This window comes from Notamacropus eugenii, chromosome 7 (genome assembly GCF_028372415.1).
Source record: "Notamacropus eugenii isolate mMacEug1 chromosome 7, mMacEug1.pri_v2, whole genome shotgun sequence".
Lineage (NCBI taxonomy): Eukaryota > Metazoa > Chordata > Mammalia > Diprotodontia > Macropodidae > Notamacropus > Notamacropus eugenii.
In genome coordinates, this window is record NC_092878.1 from 76431359 (window position 1) to 76445717 (window position 14359).

Here is a 14359-nt window from a genome sequence, read left to right on the forward strand (position 1 = left end):
ATAATCTGCCAAACATAACACTGATCCATTAAAACTTAAGTACAATGTTTTGTTTTGTTTTAAATAGATATTGCCTTACAAAATACTAAGTCTCAACACTGTGTTTAATGAAAAGCTTTCAAAATACGGAAACCTAATGGAAGAAATCAAAATCATGTGGGAAACCACCTAATGCAGAGTTGAGGGACTTGAGGGACATTATTTATTATAAACAAGGGTTCCTTTTTATTCATTGGTACAGGGGAAACTTAAGAGGGAAAAGACTAAAAAGGAGAAAAGAAGAGGGTCACTGAAGATTCTTTTTTAATGCACAGGAGAAAATAGAAGGTTGAGAAGGAGACAGAAACAAGCAAGTTATCTCTGAAACACAATTAATTTATTATATTCTTTTTTTATAAAAATGCAATCCGTGTTAATAGATTCATGATGAAATTGAATAGCTGAATTAGTAGGTTAATTTTTTTTTAGTCCTATGTATTCAGAATGTTCAAGTTTTTGATGTTTGTCAAGTTCAGAAAAATATAAAACAATCACACAGGAACAAGAGATGAGTGACATATCTTCATCATTCTGACTACTAGTTGTGATGAGGATGCATTTGGTAAGCCTACACAAAAGACAAACTTGTGTTCTAATACTTCTATTCAGTTTCAAAAAGCAATTACCCATCTATGCAGTTATCCACAGAACATTAAATATAAAAGAATAAGATAAAGACAGTGACTTGTATTCAGGGCATTTCCATCTAAACACCTTTGAAAAAGATGAAAAGAATGAATTTTCTATAATAATAATGAAATAAGGATAATAATTATGACTGATATTTACATTGCACCTTACCGTTAAAGAATATTTTCACGTGCAATATCACATTTGATCCTTATAACAATACTATGATGTAGGAAATACAAATACCACTATTCGGAGCAACAGAGCTATTAAATGTTAGGGCCCAAACTTAAATGCAGGTCTGGCTTAAGGACAGTTCTCTTTCCATAAAACTAAATGTCCTCTTTATTGTATGTAATCTAATTAATTTTCAGGTGAGTAAGCTAAAATGGATGACCTCTAATGCTAACAATTCCTAAAATCGTAGCATTTTAGAGGCAGGAAGGGACTTGGAGTTCATTGTTCAATTCTGCCTTCCCCCTCATTTTCCCAAGGCCCAGAAAGTTTCATATAGGTGGTGAGTGGTAAAACAACCATAAGGGCTGACTCTAAATCTTTCTACCACACCATGATGCCATAACAATTATTATGACTAAGTTCTTTATATTGTACTAAAAGGGGAGGGTGGGTAATATTTCAACATACATTTCATACTGTACTGTGTTCCTATGAGTTTTCAACAAATTAACTGCATATGATTTGGGCAGGACAGGGAGAAGAGAACTCTTGAGGATAATTCTTTTATTTCTCCAATTGGAGATACCTACAACCACAGTGGCCAATAAGAGCCCTGACTAGTAGTTAGCTAAGTCTTCTTACTCTGAGTGACTATTAAATGAGGCCTCTTGGAAATAACACAGACTTACCTTGAGAAGAAGTATATGGTTCTGTATAATGTCCATTGTAATGTAACTGAGGTGGTGGAGGCATCACATATGGCTGTGGCTTAGGCTAAGAAGTTAAATTTTACAAAACAAATATTAAATTATTAAGTATTAAATCCTCCATGTTTTACTAAGTGTTGTTGTAACTGAATGAAGTTTCTGCTCAGGAATTATATCTTTCCCTATGCTTTTCCACTTAGAAATATTAAAAGAGTTGTTTATTTTTTAAGCACTTAAAAAATAACAAGAGGCAGCCCTTGTCATAAACCAACACTGAATCTTTTATTATTGATTATATTCTCCAAGCTAACTTCTAGTTGAAAATGAAGATATTGTACAGCATTATAAAATAACCTATATTTGATTAAACTTGGAATTATATGATTGGCCCAGAGGAGTTTTTTTCTTCATGGGTGTTCAAACACAAATTAGGTGTTAAATCACATATTTTCTGAAAAGCTCTAGCTCCTTCTTAGCAAAACCTCTAGCGTTTAAAAATCTATTCATTAACAATAACCAGTCAAATATCTGACAAATAGTAATAAATGAAACATATATTCATTTCACTGAGGAAGCAGGTTTTTAAAACCTGACTACAGTAAAAAGTATAAAAATATAAAAGTAAAAAGATTTTAAAAAAATAAAAAGATAACTTCATCTCCTTACCAGAGACATCCTAGATGAAGACCTCCTCCTAACAGGATTCACTGTAAGAGTCTGAGTTTGCCTAGAATTTAAAAAAAAAAATAACATTTTTAGAACAGTCATACAAAATTCTACAAGAATAAGCCAAAATAAATAGACATTTCAAAAAGCACATAATTTTCTGTTGCTGGTAGGGATGGAGTGGGAGAAGAATATAACATTTCCCCTTCTTTTCTATTAATCAATCAACATTTACTAAGCACCTACTACATGCCAGGCACTGTGCTAATCACTGGGGATACAATTAAGAGGCAACAGACAGTCCCTGACCTCAGGGAACTGTCCAGCAAGGTTTGTACCCTGTACTTTGTACCACTCCTGCTCTTGAAGCCAAAGCATCTGCAAGGGACATTAGCTTCTTTTAAGTTACTGGCATTCTGATTATTCCCACAAAGGAATGCCAAAACAGAAAATGGAGTGGTGGGAACATGTATCATTTCCACCATAGGTTCTTGAGTCAGATTCTAACTTCTTGAAGAAAAAGAAGTGGTCTTTGAACATAAAAAACCTTATGCTCATTGACAACTAATAAAAGATAAGTTTATTATATGTCATAACTTTACATAACATAACATCACTAACATAACATAACTAATGTTATGTTATGCTATGTTATACTATGTTATGTTAGTGAATAGGCTTCCCAGGGCAAGAGAATATGTTTTCAAGTTACCCACATCAACAATGATGAAATTCAGTACACAGTGCATTTATGAATTCTATACATAGCTGGGGAGGTCACCTTTCTTTTGTTGTTGTTGTGGTTTTTGTTTGGTTTAGCTCCTCCAGTGGAACAGAAAAATGAGAAAGGATGGGAAAGAGAGAAAAGAAAAGGAGGAAGAAAAATTTCTGAGAGGCTTTCATAGTTGGAGAATCTGAGGGATCTCTTCATAGGAGATATAAAAAGACAAGACAAAAAAAATCAAATCAGGGGGTTGTTTCATCTCAATTCAAAAACTTTTGTTTGGATGTATTTTAAAAAGGCTTCCCAATAACCTGGATGTTATAACCCTAAGCTCCAATCTTTGTCAGATAGCAGAGGTAATTTATCCTGAGTATGATTTCAAGTGACCAAATACAACAGCTAAACTTTTTGAGCAGAGAAGTAAGAAAGAAGGGAGGAAAAGTGCTCTCTTCAGATAAGGGAGGAAAAACAATCATGGGATTTTTTACCACAAATTTGCAAACATGCAGAAATCAGTCAGGCTTTTTTCCTTTCTCTTTTTGTTTTTTATGAGGAACAAATAAAGAATTTGGAAACTTATAAATGGATTATAGATCTCTTTATAATTTTTTCTAGGATTAATCTGGAAGTATTAGAACGTAAATTCCTTGTAAACAAAGGATTGTTTCATTCTTTAAATCTATTGGACATCTAATACTTGCTGATTGATTGAAGCATTCAAGTCTCTCTTTTGGCAGGTCCAGGCAGAACAGAAATAGCTAACAAATGAAGGAAGGTGACTGACTAAAAGGGCTTTCAAAGACAATCTGACCAGAGTTCATGATACAAGGACCATGCCCCAAGAAAGTTTTAAGTTAAGAGATTCAGAATAGATTGTGAGGAGCATGATGCATGCTAAAAGATTAAAACTGAAAGTAACTAAGGATTGGTGACAAATGTACCTACTTAATTGTATGAAGACACCTGTGTTGCTTTAAATATAATATTAAGCATATATGATTTTATATATTTAAAGTGAATAGTAATACTAGTAAAGGCTATTTTTTAAATGGCATTTTTCTTTAAAAGCTTAATTTTAATGCACTTTAGAGTGCATTTAGTTGACAAAGAACCTTCTGTGCATGACACTGTGAGACAGAACATAGGAAAAAGTCACAAATTAAAAGAAAATATGCTAGTTTTTGTTCTCAAAATCAAACATACTCTTGGAAAGTCCAGCTGTTGAACTACACTGCCATTTGCTTGGTGGATAATTTACTGCAGGCAAAGAAGCTAGAAGAGAAAAACTCCCCAACTTAAAATGTGACAGGAAAATAAAGACAGGACTGGTCACCTCCATTACAGGAGCTGGCTCGTTGCTCTCCCTGCCTCAAGTTTCTCCCCACCTCTATTCATCTATAGAAGTGCTCTTCCTTAAGAACAGTTGAGATCACAGCCACCCCCCTATTCAACCCACTCCAGTGGCTCCCAGGTGCCTCCAGGATCAAATTTAAATGCTCTTTTGCATTTACAATCCTTCAGAACTCAGCCCCCTTCTCCCTTTTCAAATTTCTTTTACCACTTCCTCTTCCATATCCTCGGCAGTCCAATAACACTGGTTTTCTCCAACAAGACACTCCATCTCTAGACTCTGGGGATTTCCCTTGTTTATTCCCCCATCCCTGGAACTCTCTCCCTCCTCATCTTTGCTTCAAGCCTAAAGTAACTTCCCACCTTCTATGAAAAGCTTTTCTCAGTCTTCTTAATCCTCCCAAGATTATCCCCAATTTGTATATGTCACATGTCCAGAGTTGTTTATATGTTGTCTTATTCAATAAGACTGCAAGGTTTGTGAGAGCAGGAGCTACTTTTTGCCTTTTTTTTTTTACCCTTAGCATCCCTAGCACTTAGCCCAGTACCTGACATATAGTAGTTGCTTAATAAATACTTCTTGATATGTTGACTTGACCTGTTCAGAAAAGAAGATCATTCTTTTGATGTATTTACTATCACTTTAAGAAAAAGCTTTTGCTTCTTTATTCTTGGATTAGAACATGTATAAGTGTACTACAAAATTTGACTACAACAGGTTAGATATTTTTAACATTAAAAAAAATTATTAGATTTGTGATTTCCATAATATAGGGAACTCTCTGCTGAGGAAACTCCCTCTTATTGATGTGGATTATCACCTCAGAAACTTAAAGTTTCGAGGTGTTGCACTTGAGATTTAAGTGACTAGACCAGGGTCATACAGAGGCAGACCTTGAACCCAGGACTTTCTAGCTTCCAGATCTTCACTTTAGTTATTATGCAACACTGCCATTCTATAGATACTTTTAAAAGCGTAAAAAAAAAAGTATAGCTCTCTTTTATTAACTCAGTATGGTAAATTTTTTTGTTATTTTGTTATTTTCTTTCTTATTAATATTATTTTTAGAATGTTTTTATTTGACAGGCATTCCTCTAGCAATGAGAAGTCTTAAAACATTTAGATGCTAACAAATACATAAATTGGCCATATGGGGCCCCAAGTAAGCTATTTTCATTAATACTAGAAAGTTTCACACAGCTGCTAACTAAATAATCCATTCCCTGCTCTTTTAAAAAAAATTTAGTATTTTATTTTCCCCCAATTATTTATATGGCCAAATTAAAAAGAAAACAGGTAATTAAATAATCACACAGTATGATCCTTAAACATAACATTTTTCTCGTAATTTAATGCTGTCCTCAGAAATCAAACCAGACAAGGTCAAGTCCTGTAGTCAAATCTTACTGTCAGTCAAATCCTACTAGTTAGCCTATTTTGAACAGCACATTTGAAGTAACAGAAAATCAAGGTTTATTAAGAACTTAAATATAGTAAATGACTATAATCAGGGTTATTAGTTCAGGGTGGTAGAGTTGAATATCTCAAAGTCTGACAGCATCCTTTAATAATCTCCCTTCAAATTTATTTTAGAAGACTAGGCAATCTAATCCAACAAGAATTTATTTCTTGGATTGTTGGAACCTGCTATTCAAAGCATTCCACAACTGACCTCCAAACTACCCAAAGCTTCTCTAATACTATCCTCTCTTGGTATGTTACATATTTGAGCTATACTAGGCTATTATCTGTTACCATTTTTATCCTGTTTCTTCCTATACCTGTGGTCTTTGCTCAGATATTCCCTATGCCTGGAACGGATTCTCCCCACCACCACACGCTGAACTGCTTCTTTCCTTCAAGATCTAATTCAGATGCCGTCTTCTGCATGAAGCCTTCTTTGTCACAATGACATCCCCCTGCCCCCAACTTCAACACTGTGTGAAAGTAATCTCTCTATGTTTCTCATCGTCCTTTGCCTGGAATTATTTCTGAACCTCTTTCACTGTCCCTTAGATCAATTATTTCTATGTTTCTATTTTCCCTTGATAATGTTTAATATAAAATTTTGGAATAATCTCTTTGTTCTCTCTGAAGCAAACTCAGAGAGTGCCTCTTCCTATGTCAGCAAAAGCCAACCAAGGCTGACTCTGCATTCCTTGGAGACCTTTAACCTATGACATATCTTGAATAATGGGTCTTTCCTTTGTATCTTATTATCTATAGACACATACTATGTTGTGGCATGTTAGTGGTAAAGAGAATATAGACATCTTGGGTCATAATTTCTATTGAACATTGTTTGCCCCTTCCTGTGTCAGTTATCTGTTTAGGGCAGGAAGCCTGCCACTCACTAGTGGTGGGATTTCCTTCCTTCCTTGTCACCGAGACATATGTTTACCCAGCTTGGAATCCCAACATTTGATTGACATTGCTTTGTTAATTGTCTTGTCTTACTGAATTTATGATTTGCTTAGTTAAGAGAGTTTCCTCCTCATGGCAAAATGTATATAAGCCAGAAGATTTCTGCACTGGGTAGCCAGAACATTTCTGGCTCCATAATGCATTATGTAACTGTTTTCTTTATGGGGAATTGATCAATTAATTAATTAAATCATAAAATGTATGCATTTAGCCATGTTGCCTTTTCTTCAACAAGTTTTCAGGTCAACACCCTCAACAAACAATATACTTCTAACATCCTTAGCACCTAACATGGTTCCTTGCTTTCAGTAAGCATTTAATAAATGTTCATTAAATAACATCCATTAAAGTTGGTTTTATAGGATGACTTTTAATATCTTTAGGTGCAAATTTTTTAATAAATATGAAAATGTTTTGTAAACTTAGATTACTACACCCATGGAAGAAATTATCATCATCATCATCATCCTTAATATTATGAGAATATGTTAAGGTTACCAAGTATAAATGGAATTGGTTCTTTTTCAAGGTTGACTAGATCCTCCAATTATTTACTTAAGTTTTTAAGGAATTTAAGTTTGACCTACATTCACTATTTTAGCCCACAAAAGTTGGCCTGGGACAACATAAGTAGCCTTTAATTTTTTTATTTTTCACTTCTTAACTGGACACCAACATTTAGAGCTATGATCACAGAATCATAGTTAGAGTCAGAACTCAAAAGTGATCTAGTCCAAGCCTCTTATTCTACAGATAAGGAAATTGAGGGCCAGGAAGATACTTAGGGTGATAGAATTCGAGAAGGAAAGGAATCAAGAGACATGGAGTTCAACCCTCTCATTTTACAGATGAAGACACTATGACCCAAAAAGTTTAAGTAATTTGCCCAACATGACATATACAGTAAATGATGGAGACAGGGTTTGAATCCAATACTCAGAACCAAACTGAAGGCATTGACTTCTGTTGTTTGACAATAATCCCCCTCCGGCACTGAGGCCAGTCTTTGTCAAAATTGTGTTCTATGTCCCTCGAACCTGACACTGAGATTTCCAGAGACTTGTGAGTGAGAGGGAAAGGTAGAGAGTGTCAAAAAAACAAAAAACCTTCTGCCAACAAACCCCCACAGTTACATCAGTGTTGCTGCTGTAGCCCAACCTGGGACGGAAGTGAAACTCTGGATATGCTAAATACAAAATTCACAGACAGAACTCAAGTATCAGCACCCACACAATATCTATTTTAGCACCTCAATTCCACAGCACCCTGTATGAAGGCTTGCTACATCCACCCCTAAATGCCATTTCTATTTATTTTTTAAAAGATATTTTTTCCTGGACAAAAAAAAATTAACTCGAAGAAACCTCTCTAATCATTTCTAATAATCTAAGCATTTTCTCCTTCACATCATTATGCTTAGAATTTACTTTAGGATCTGGCATTCTAAATTTGGTACATAAGCAAACTGTTTAAAAGGTAGTCAAGTTTTCAGGATTTTATAAGGAATTCACTGAGACTACGGAAAATCAGTGATTTGAAAAGCATAGTTCTTGAAAAGAACTAGTGATATTCAATGCATCAGAATACAATAAGACATTTGGGATCTCAGAGCACAAGAAAAAAATGCAAAGCATTTCTCACTGAACTTTTTTTTATTGTTTTCAGGTTTTTTGTTTGTTTGTTTGTTTTTCAGAGCCTGTGATTTCAATGATATTCCCAGTGAGGAAGTAATGCAACATCCTTTACAAATACAGGGTAGTACCCCCTTCAGCAACTCAAGGTCTTAGAGATTTTGGAGCACAATGTGGTTAAATAACTTTCCCAGGTTCACCCAGCCAGGAAGTGTCAGAGACTAGACCAAATGTAGCTGAATCTAACCCAGAAGCCAGCCCTCTATCTCACTATGCAGTCTCTCAGATGGAATTCATGCATTCTGAGATCTACAGCATAAAAAGCAGGTGCCCTTTCAAGATAGTCAAAGAATAAGGTAAGAAAATGTTTAATTTTATTTAACCTTTCTTTAGAATATACTAAAAGTCATAAATGTCAAAGAAAAAAATCTTAATGGGGGAGGGGGAATTCAGTGTTTCTAAATGAAGAGGAAAAGGCAATAATACCAGAGAAAACTTAAAACAGATAAAAATAGTCAAGAAAATTACAACCTAGATAACATCTCCCCATTCTTTATCATATTTCAAAGGAACTTCCTTAATATACTTTACCTCATTTGATTTTTATAACAACGAAAGGGTTGTCTGCATATTTTTTATATATTGTTTACATATTTTTTAAAATGAGATCCAAAAAGTTTAAATCATTCATCTAATTCTGATAAGGTGAAAGAACAGTGTCTCTTTCTTGTTAAATTTACATAAACAAAAAATGCAAAGCCATAATGCCATTTCACTATTAAAATCCTAGAAGCCATTTGGTCTTTTGTTGAACAATTAGAAAGGTGCCCTGATTCTATATGGTAAGAAAAAATTTTCTAGGCAGTTCCTTTGTGTAAAGTAAATTGATTTATCAAGTTAAAAGATTGTCCCGTAACAATTAAATGAGATCCAAATTTGGAGTCATGAAATCTAGTACAGTTCTTTAACCTCCACAAACTCATTCCTATATAATTATGTTTACCCATCTGCAACTACCCACCTGTAAGGGAGAAGGGCAGGACATGGGCCTATCTCTTCCTTGATATAGGCTACACCCACATAGGGAAACTCCCTCTACCAAAGTAGGTCAGTACCTTCCCTGCAATTCAACCTACAGTCTTCAAGAGCTGCCTAGAGCACTAAGAGGTTAAGTGACTTGCCCAGAGTCACAAGGCATGTGACAGAAGCAAAACTTGACCTCGGGTCTCCCAGGCCTGCAGAGAGGGATCTCAGCATTGTTATGACACAATAATGAATGAGTTCAATGTAATAACTAGTTGAGCTCTTCAAAAGAATCAGTATATATAAATTCATTTTTTTCAGGTTCTGTGATTTTCCCTCCAACTCACCCAGAAAAAAATATCCAAAACAAAGAATTAATTTCTTTCACATGGATAACCATGTTACTGAGCCAGATCACCAGAATATCAAGTCCAAGAAAATAAACCATAAGTAATTTTGTAAGGATACTTTATAGAAATAGTGTGATGCACAATTTGGAAACCTATACTCTAAATGTAATTATTCAATTTAAAATGAAATATTTTCTCATCTATGGTTATAACAGTCCATAAATGAGCACTTACTTATATTCAGCATAAAAGAGATATACTGCAAAAATTATATTTCACACAGTGGTTCATTTTACTACAAGGAAAACAATTATTTGTTTTTTTCCTCTGAATATTAAAATCACTACCAAGAGGCTATGAGTCACAGTACTTTTTTAAAATAAGTAAGTAAAATTTAACTCCTAAACTAATATTGATGCATATTTTCAAGTCATTTCTTTCTTTCATATTGTTCAAAATGAATAATTCTCAACTACTTCTGTCATGTGAGTAACATCTTACGTTATAAAAATTCCCTAGGAGAATTTAATCTCCCTGAGGGTCAGTTTTGTCTTTATATCTTCAAGTCCTAGCACATGAAGGGTTTCTGAAAAATTTTTGTTGCATCGAATAAATTATGATTTTGAAGACATTTGTGTATGTACATAAATACTGTGCTAACATGACATTAGCTTGAGATAAGTGCCATTTTCACGTTCATCTTTCTTTGTCATTTCTCCAAACATAAATGTTTTAAACATTTTTAAAATCAAAAATGTTTTAACTTTTCCTTCTTGAGACTTGTTTCTTTTAAATCTATATTTTCTTAGTAGGCTTTCATGAAGTTTTTCTATTTTTAAATTTAACTATAATCTTTTTATATTTCTTTCATTATTTTTCTCTCTTTGTGACTTTCTCAGTTTTTACTGACATAAATTATTATACCCTCATGGTAGGAAAGGAGAAGAAAGAAGTCTGTAACTTTAATTTGGTGCTAATAAGAGTGCTGGAGGCAGCTAGGTGTCTCAGTGGATATAGCTCTGGGCCTGGAGTCAGAAAGACCTGAATTCAAATATGGCCTCAGACACTCACTCGCTATGTGACCCCCTTTATTTGCCTCAGTTTCCTCAACTGTAAAATGGAAATAATAATATCATTGCATGCTGGGGTTTTTTTAGTGAAATATCTGAGTTTTATGATCTTTTATCAAGCTTAAAGGACTTTTTCACCTAAAAGGTTTCTTTTCAGCTAGCAGAATAAAACATAAGAACAGAAGAATTAAAAAAAAAAAAAGACCCCACTAAATATTTCACTTCAAGGTACACAATTACAGAAAAATCAAATAAGTACCTTTGGCAAGTTATTAACTGGTCAACAAGTACTTATTAAGTACCTACTATGTGCTAGGCACTGTACTGGACTTAGGCATTATATGCAATATAGTTTGCCTCTACATAAGCTAACTTATAGTTTGTTCTCATTTATAACAGGTGCCAGAGAAGAACATGATCAGAAAAAACTTGCACATATCCTGCCTTTCTCTCTCAGTACTTGAGTCTTTAAGAGTGTATCAATAAACTAGGATTCTGTAAATCTGGGTTTTCAAAAAACTAACTCCAGGGGAAGAGGCAGGTATTTTGTATTCCTTACCTTTGAGTGGGAAAAAGAGAAAACTGCATTTATAACATCATAAATACTAATAAGGGCACATCCTTTAAAAATATATTTCAAGTTATTAGCCAGGAATGAGTTGAAAAAAAAAATCCTGAAAAGAGACAGCATGCTATTCTGGAAAGAGTGCTGGATTTAGAGACAGAAGATCTGAAAGTTTAAATCCTGGCTCTGTAGCCATCTACTTTTGTGACCCTGGACAAGACACTTAACTTTTCTGGGCCTTAATTTCCTTATCTATAAAATGAAATTATTGAACTAAATGATCACTAAGATATCTTTCTGGCTCTAAATCTTTGATCAGGTGATTCTATGAAAACTATAATTATTTGGTCATGAAGGAAATAGTGAAATAAATTAGTATGACATCTTAATATGTAAATCAAATAAAGAAAAAAAATTATAGAAAAGGTATAAAAACATGACCCTCTACTCTGGGTACCAATTAAATTTCTAGTTTATAAAACAAAATATAAAGTGGGAGTGTCTAAAATCATTATTTCTCAGAGTTTTATAAGCAAATAATACTTACAGGTTGCATTTGTTTAGTCTGTAAAACTTGTGTCTAGCAACACACAGCCTCCACACATATTTTGCAGTTTCCATGTCTTCCTAGCAAATAAAATGTTCATAAATTAAGATGAATGTGTTAAGTTTTCATGTATAAAACATTAAGGGCAGTACATATAACATGTGGTTACCCAACATTCTATTAATGAGCCATTTTTAATATATTGCTGATTCTTCAGGTTGTTCAGATAAAAACTTAATCATGTAAAAGGCATCTTGTAGGGATGCAAACTGGCAAAAGTACACACTACAGATAGCCTAAGAGACTTCTTATTAAGTAGTAGTTATCTACTTGACAACCCAAAATGTTTCTGAAATGGAAAAATGGTAGAGTAAGTTACAGCCTCTGGTGAAGATGCCACATTAGACACTTGCCCAATAATCACACACACACACATACACACACACAAAAGGTTTTCAACATAATGCTTGAATAAGAGGCCCCATGTAAATACATTTTAAGGAAAGTGCCCAAGGCAGTCATGAGCACTCCTTCACTCCACTTATGACTCACAGGGTGTCTTTCGCCACTTTCTTTACTTCCCATGAGCAGGTAAACTCCTTGAGGGTAGAAGCGGTCTTTCTTATTACTTGTTTTTGTGTTCCCAGCACTTAGCACAGTGCCTGGCACTTATTAAGTATTTAATAAATATTTGATGACTTCACTTTATTCAAGAAAGAGCCTAACAACTATTAGAAAAAATATTATTGATAAACTATTCAACTCTTCTTTTCTACTCTTCCCCTAGAGCTTCATATCAAAATCAAATTTATTTATCAAGGTACAATTTTAAAGCCACCAAAACTCCAAATGCATGGTTTAAAAATGTTCTGTGGAGATCACTAATACTCACAGTTTGAAATTGGATGGTCTCCTCTTTATTTGCCAGTTCTAAGGCAAAGAAGGATTTATTGTGTGACATATTAGCAATGTCATGCCACCTAAAGAAAGAGAATAACACTAAATTTATAACTTCATAAAATCTTAACAGGGAAATTTTGAGTTTATTTATGATCTTTTTTCTTTATCAAACCTGTCATTTCATTGGTATAAGAAATTTCCAGTAAGAAAATTCTTTCTACCAATATTGACCAACACTTTCTCTTCAATTTAAGAGTCTTTGAGAGTTGCCAGGAGACATTGGGAGCATCAATTCACTTGCTCAGGGTTACATACAGACAGTATTTGTCAAAGATGGGACTTCAACCAAGTCTTTCTTGTTTCAAGACCAGCTCTCTATCCACTAGACCAACCTGCCTCAAGAATTCATTAATTACATTTTTAAAGTAAAGCTTTGATTCATATTTATTCATTCAACTTATATTGAACACTTTTATGAACAAGAATCATGATACAAATCTTACAATATCAAATGCTAAAACCTATGCAATATACAAAGCTGAAGACAACACATAGTAAATGCCCTCAAGAAGCATTAAAGTCTTGGGGAGATAATACTAGCCTACAAATTATTATAATGAGAGACTGAAAATGATAAGTTTCATGAGGTAGGTACAAAGTTGGACATAAATTAATTAGTAATTCTCCAAATAAGAAAATAATAAGGACATTGAAACAGGATCCCACTCCCAGCAAGTACAAAGAACAAGAATGATTTTATCATAACCTGCAAAGTGTAGTAATGTCTGTATTTCCAACAGAGCCAAGAGACTGCTACCTAGGTTCAAATTGTATACAGTTTTTCCTACTAGAAAAGAAAGCAAAATGGCTCAAAGAATGACCTTCTCCACACTCCAGGTTATCAGGGAGAATGAAATGTTCCTTTATAGCTATTGGAAGGGTTTCAGTGTCAACCAATGAATAAGATTTGAAGAGGCAGAGAAGAACCTGTGTCAGGTGATCAGAACGTCACAGAGAAAAGAAGGGAGAATAATTAATACTTGGAGCTAAGAAACAAGTATGAGGATCTGCCCAAAGTGAAGGTAGCTGGACACCCAAAGACATTTAGCTTTAAAACATTCCCAAGGTTTCACCTCATGCTCACCAGACTGATAAAGTTCACGAAAAATGAAAATGACAAATGTTGGAGGGGTTGCTGAAAGATAGGAACCCAGAAACCTTAATGCATTTTTTGTAGAGCTGTAAATGGTCCAGCTATTCTGGAAAGTTATTTGGAGTTCAGTCCAAAATGTTATTTGTCAGTTGCATATAACCTCTGACCCAGCAATACCAGTATTAGAGCCACATGCCAAAGAAATCAAAGAAAGAGGAGAAGGATTTTTATATGTAAAAACGTTTATAGCAATCATTTTTGTAATAGCAAAGAACTAGAATTTCAGGCAATGCTCATCAATTGGGGGATGGCAAAAACAAATTATGGTATATGAATGCAATGAAATACTACTGAGCCATAAGAAATGATGAAAAGGATGGTTTCAGGGAAATTTGAGAAAAC

At 34.1% G+C, this 14359-nt stretch overlaps 1 protein-coding gene across 1 annotated transcript in view; it reads right to left on the bottom strand.

The window, feature by feature from the left end:
* The window catches only part of PTPN21 (protein tyrosine phosphatase non-receptor type 21), a 108832-nt gene that overhangs the window by 26062 nt on the left and 68411 nt on the right, over positions 1–14359 (bottom strand). Inside the window, exons 9-12 of the mRNA XM_072622928.1 lie at positions 12797–12884; positions 11905–11984; positions 2220–2280; positions 1536–1620 (exon numbers count right to left, since the gene is read on the bottom strand). Coding sequence (XP_072479029.1) covers positions 1536–1620; positions 2220–2280; positions 11905–11984; positions 12797–12884 — 314 coding nt within the window. The remainder of the gene's footprint in view (positions 1–1535; positions 1621–2219; positions 2281–11904; positions 11985–12796; positions 12885–14359) is intronic.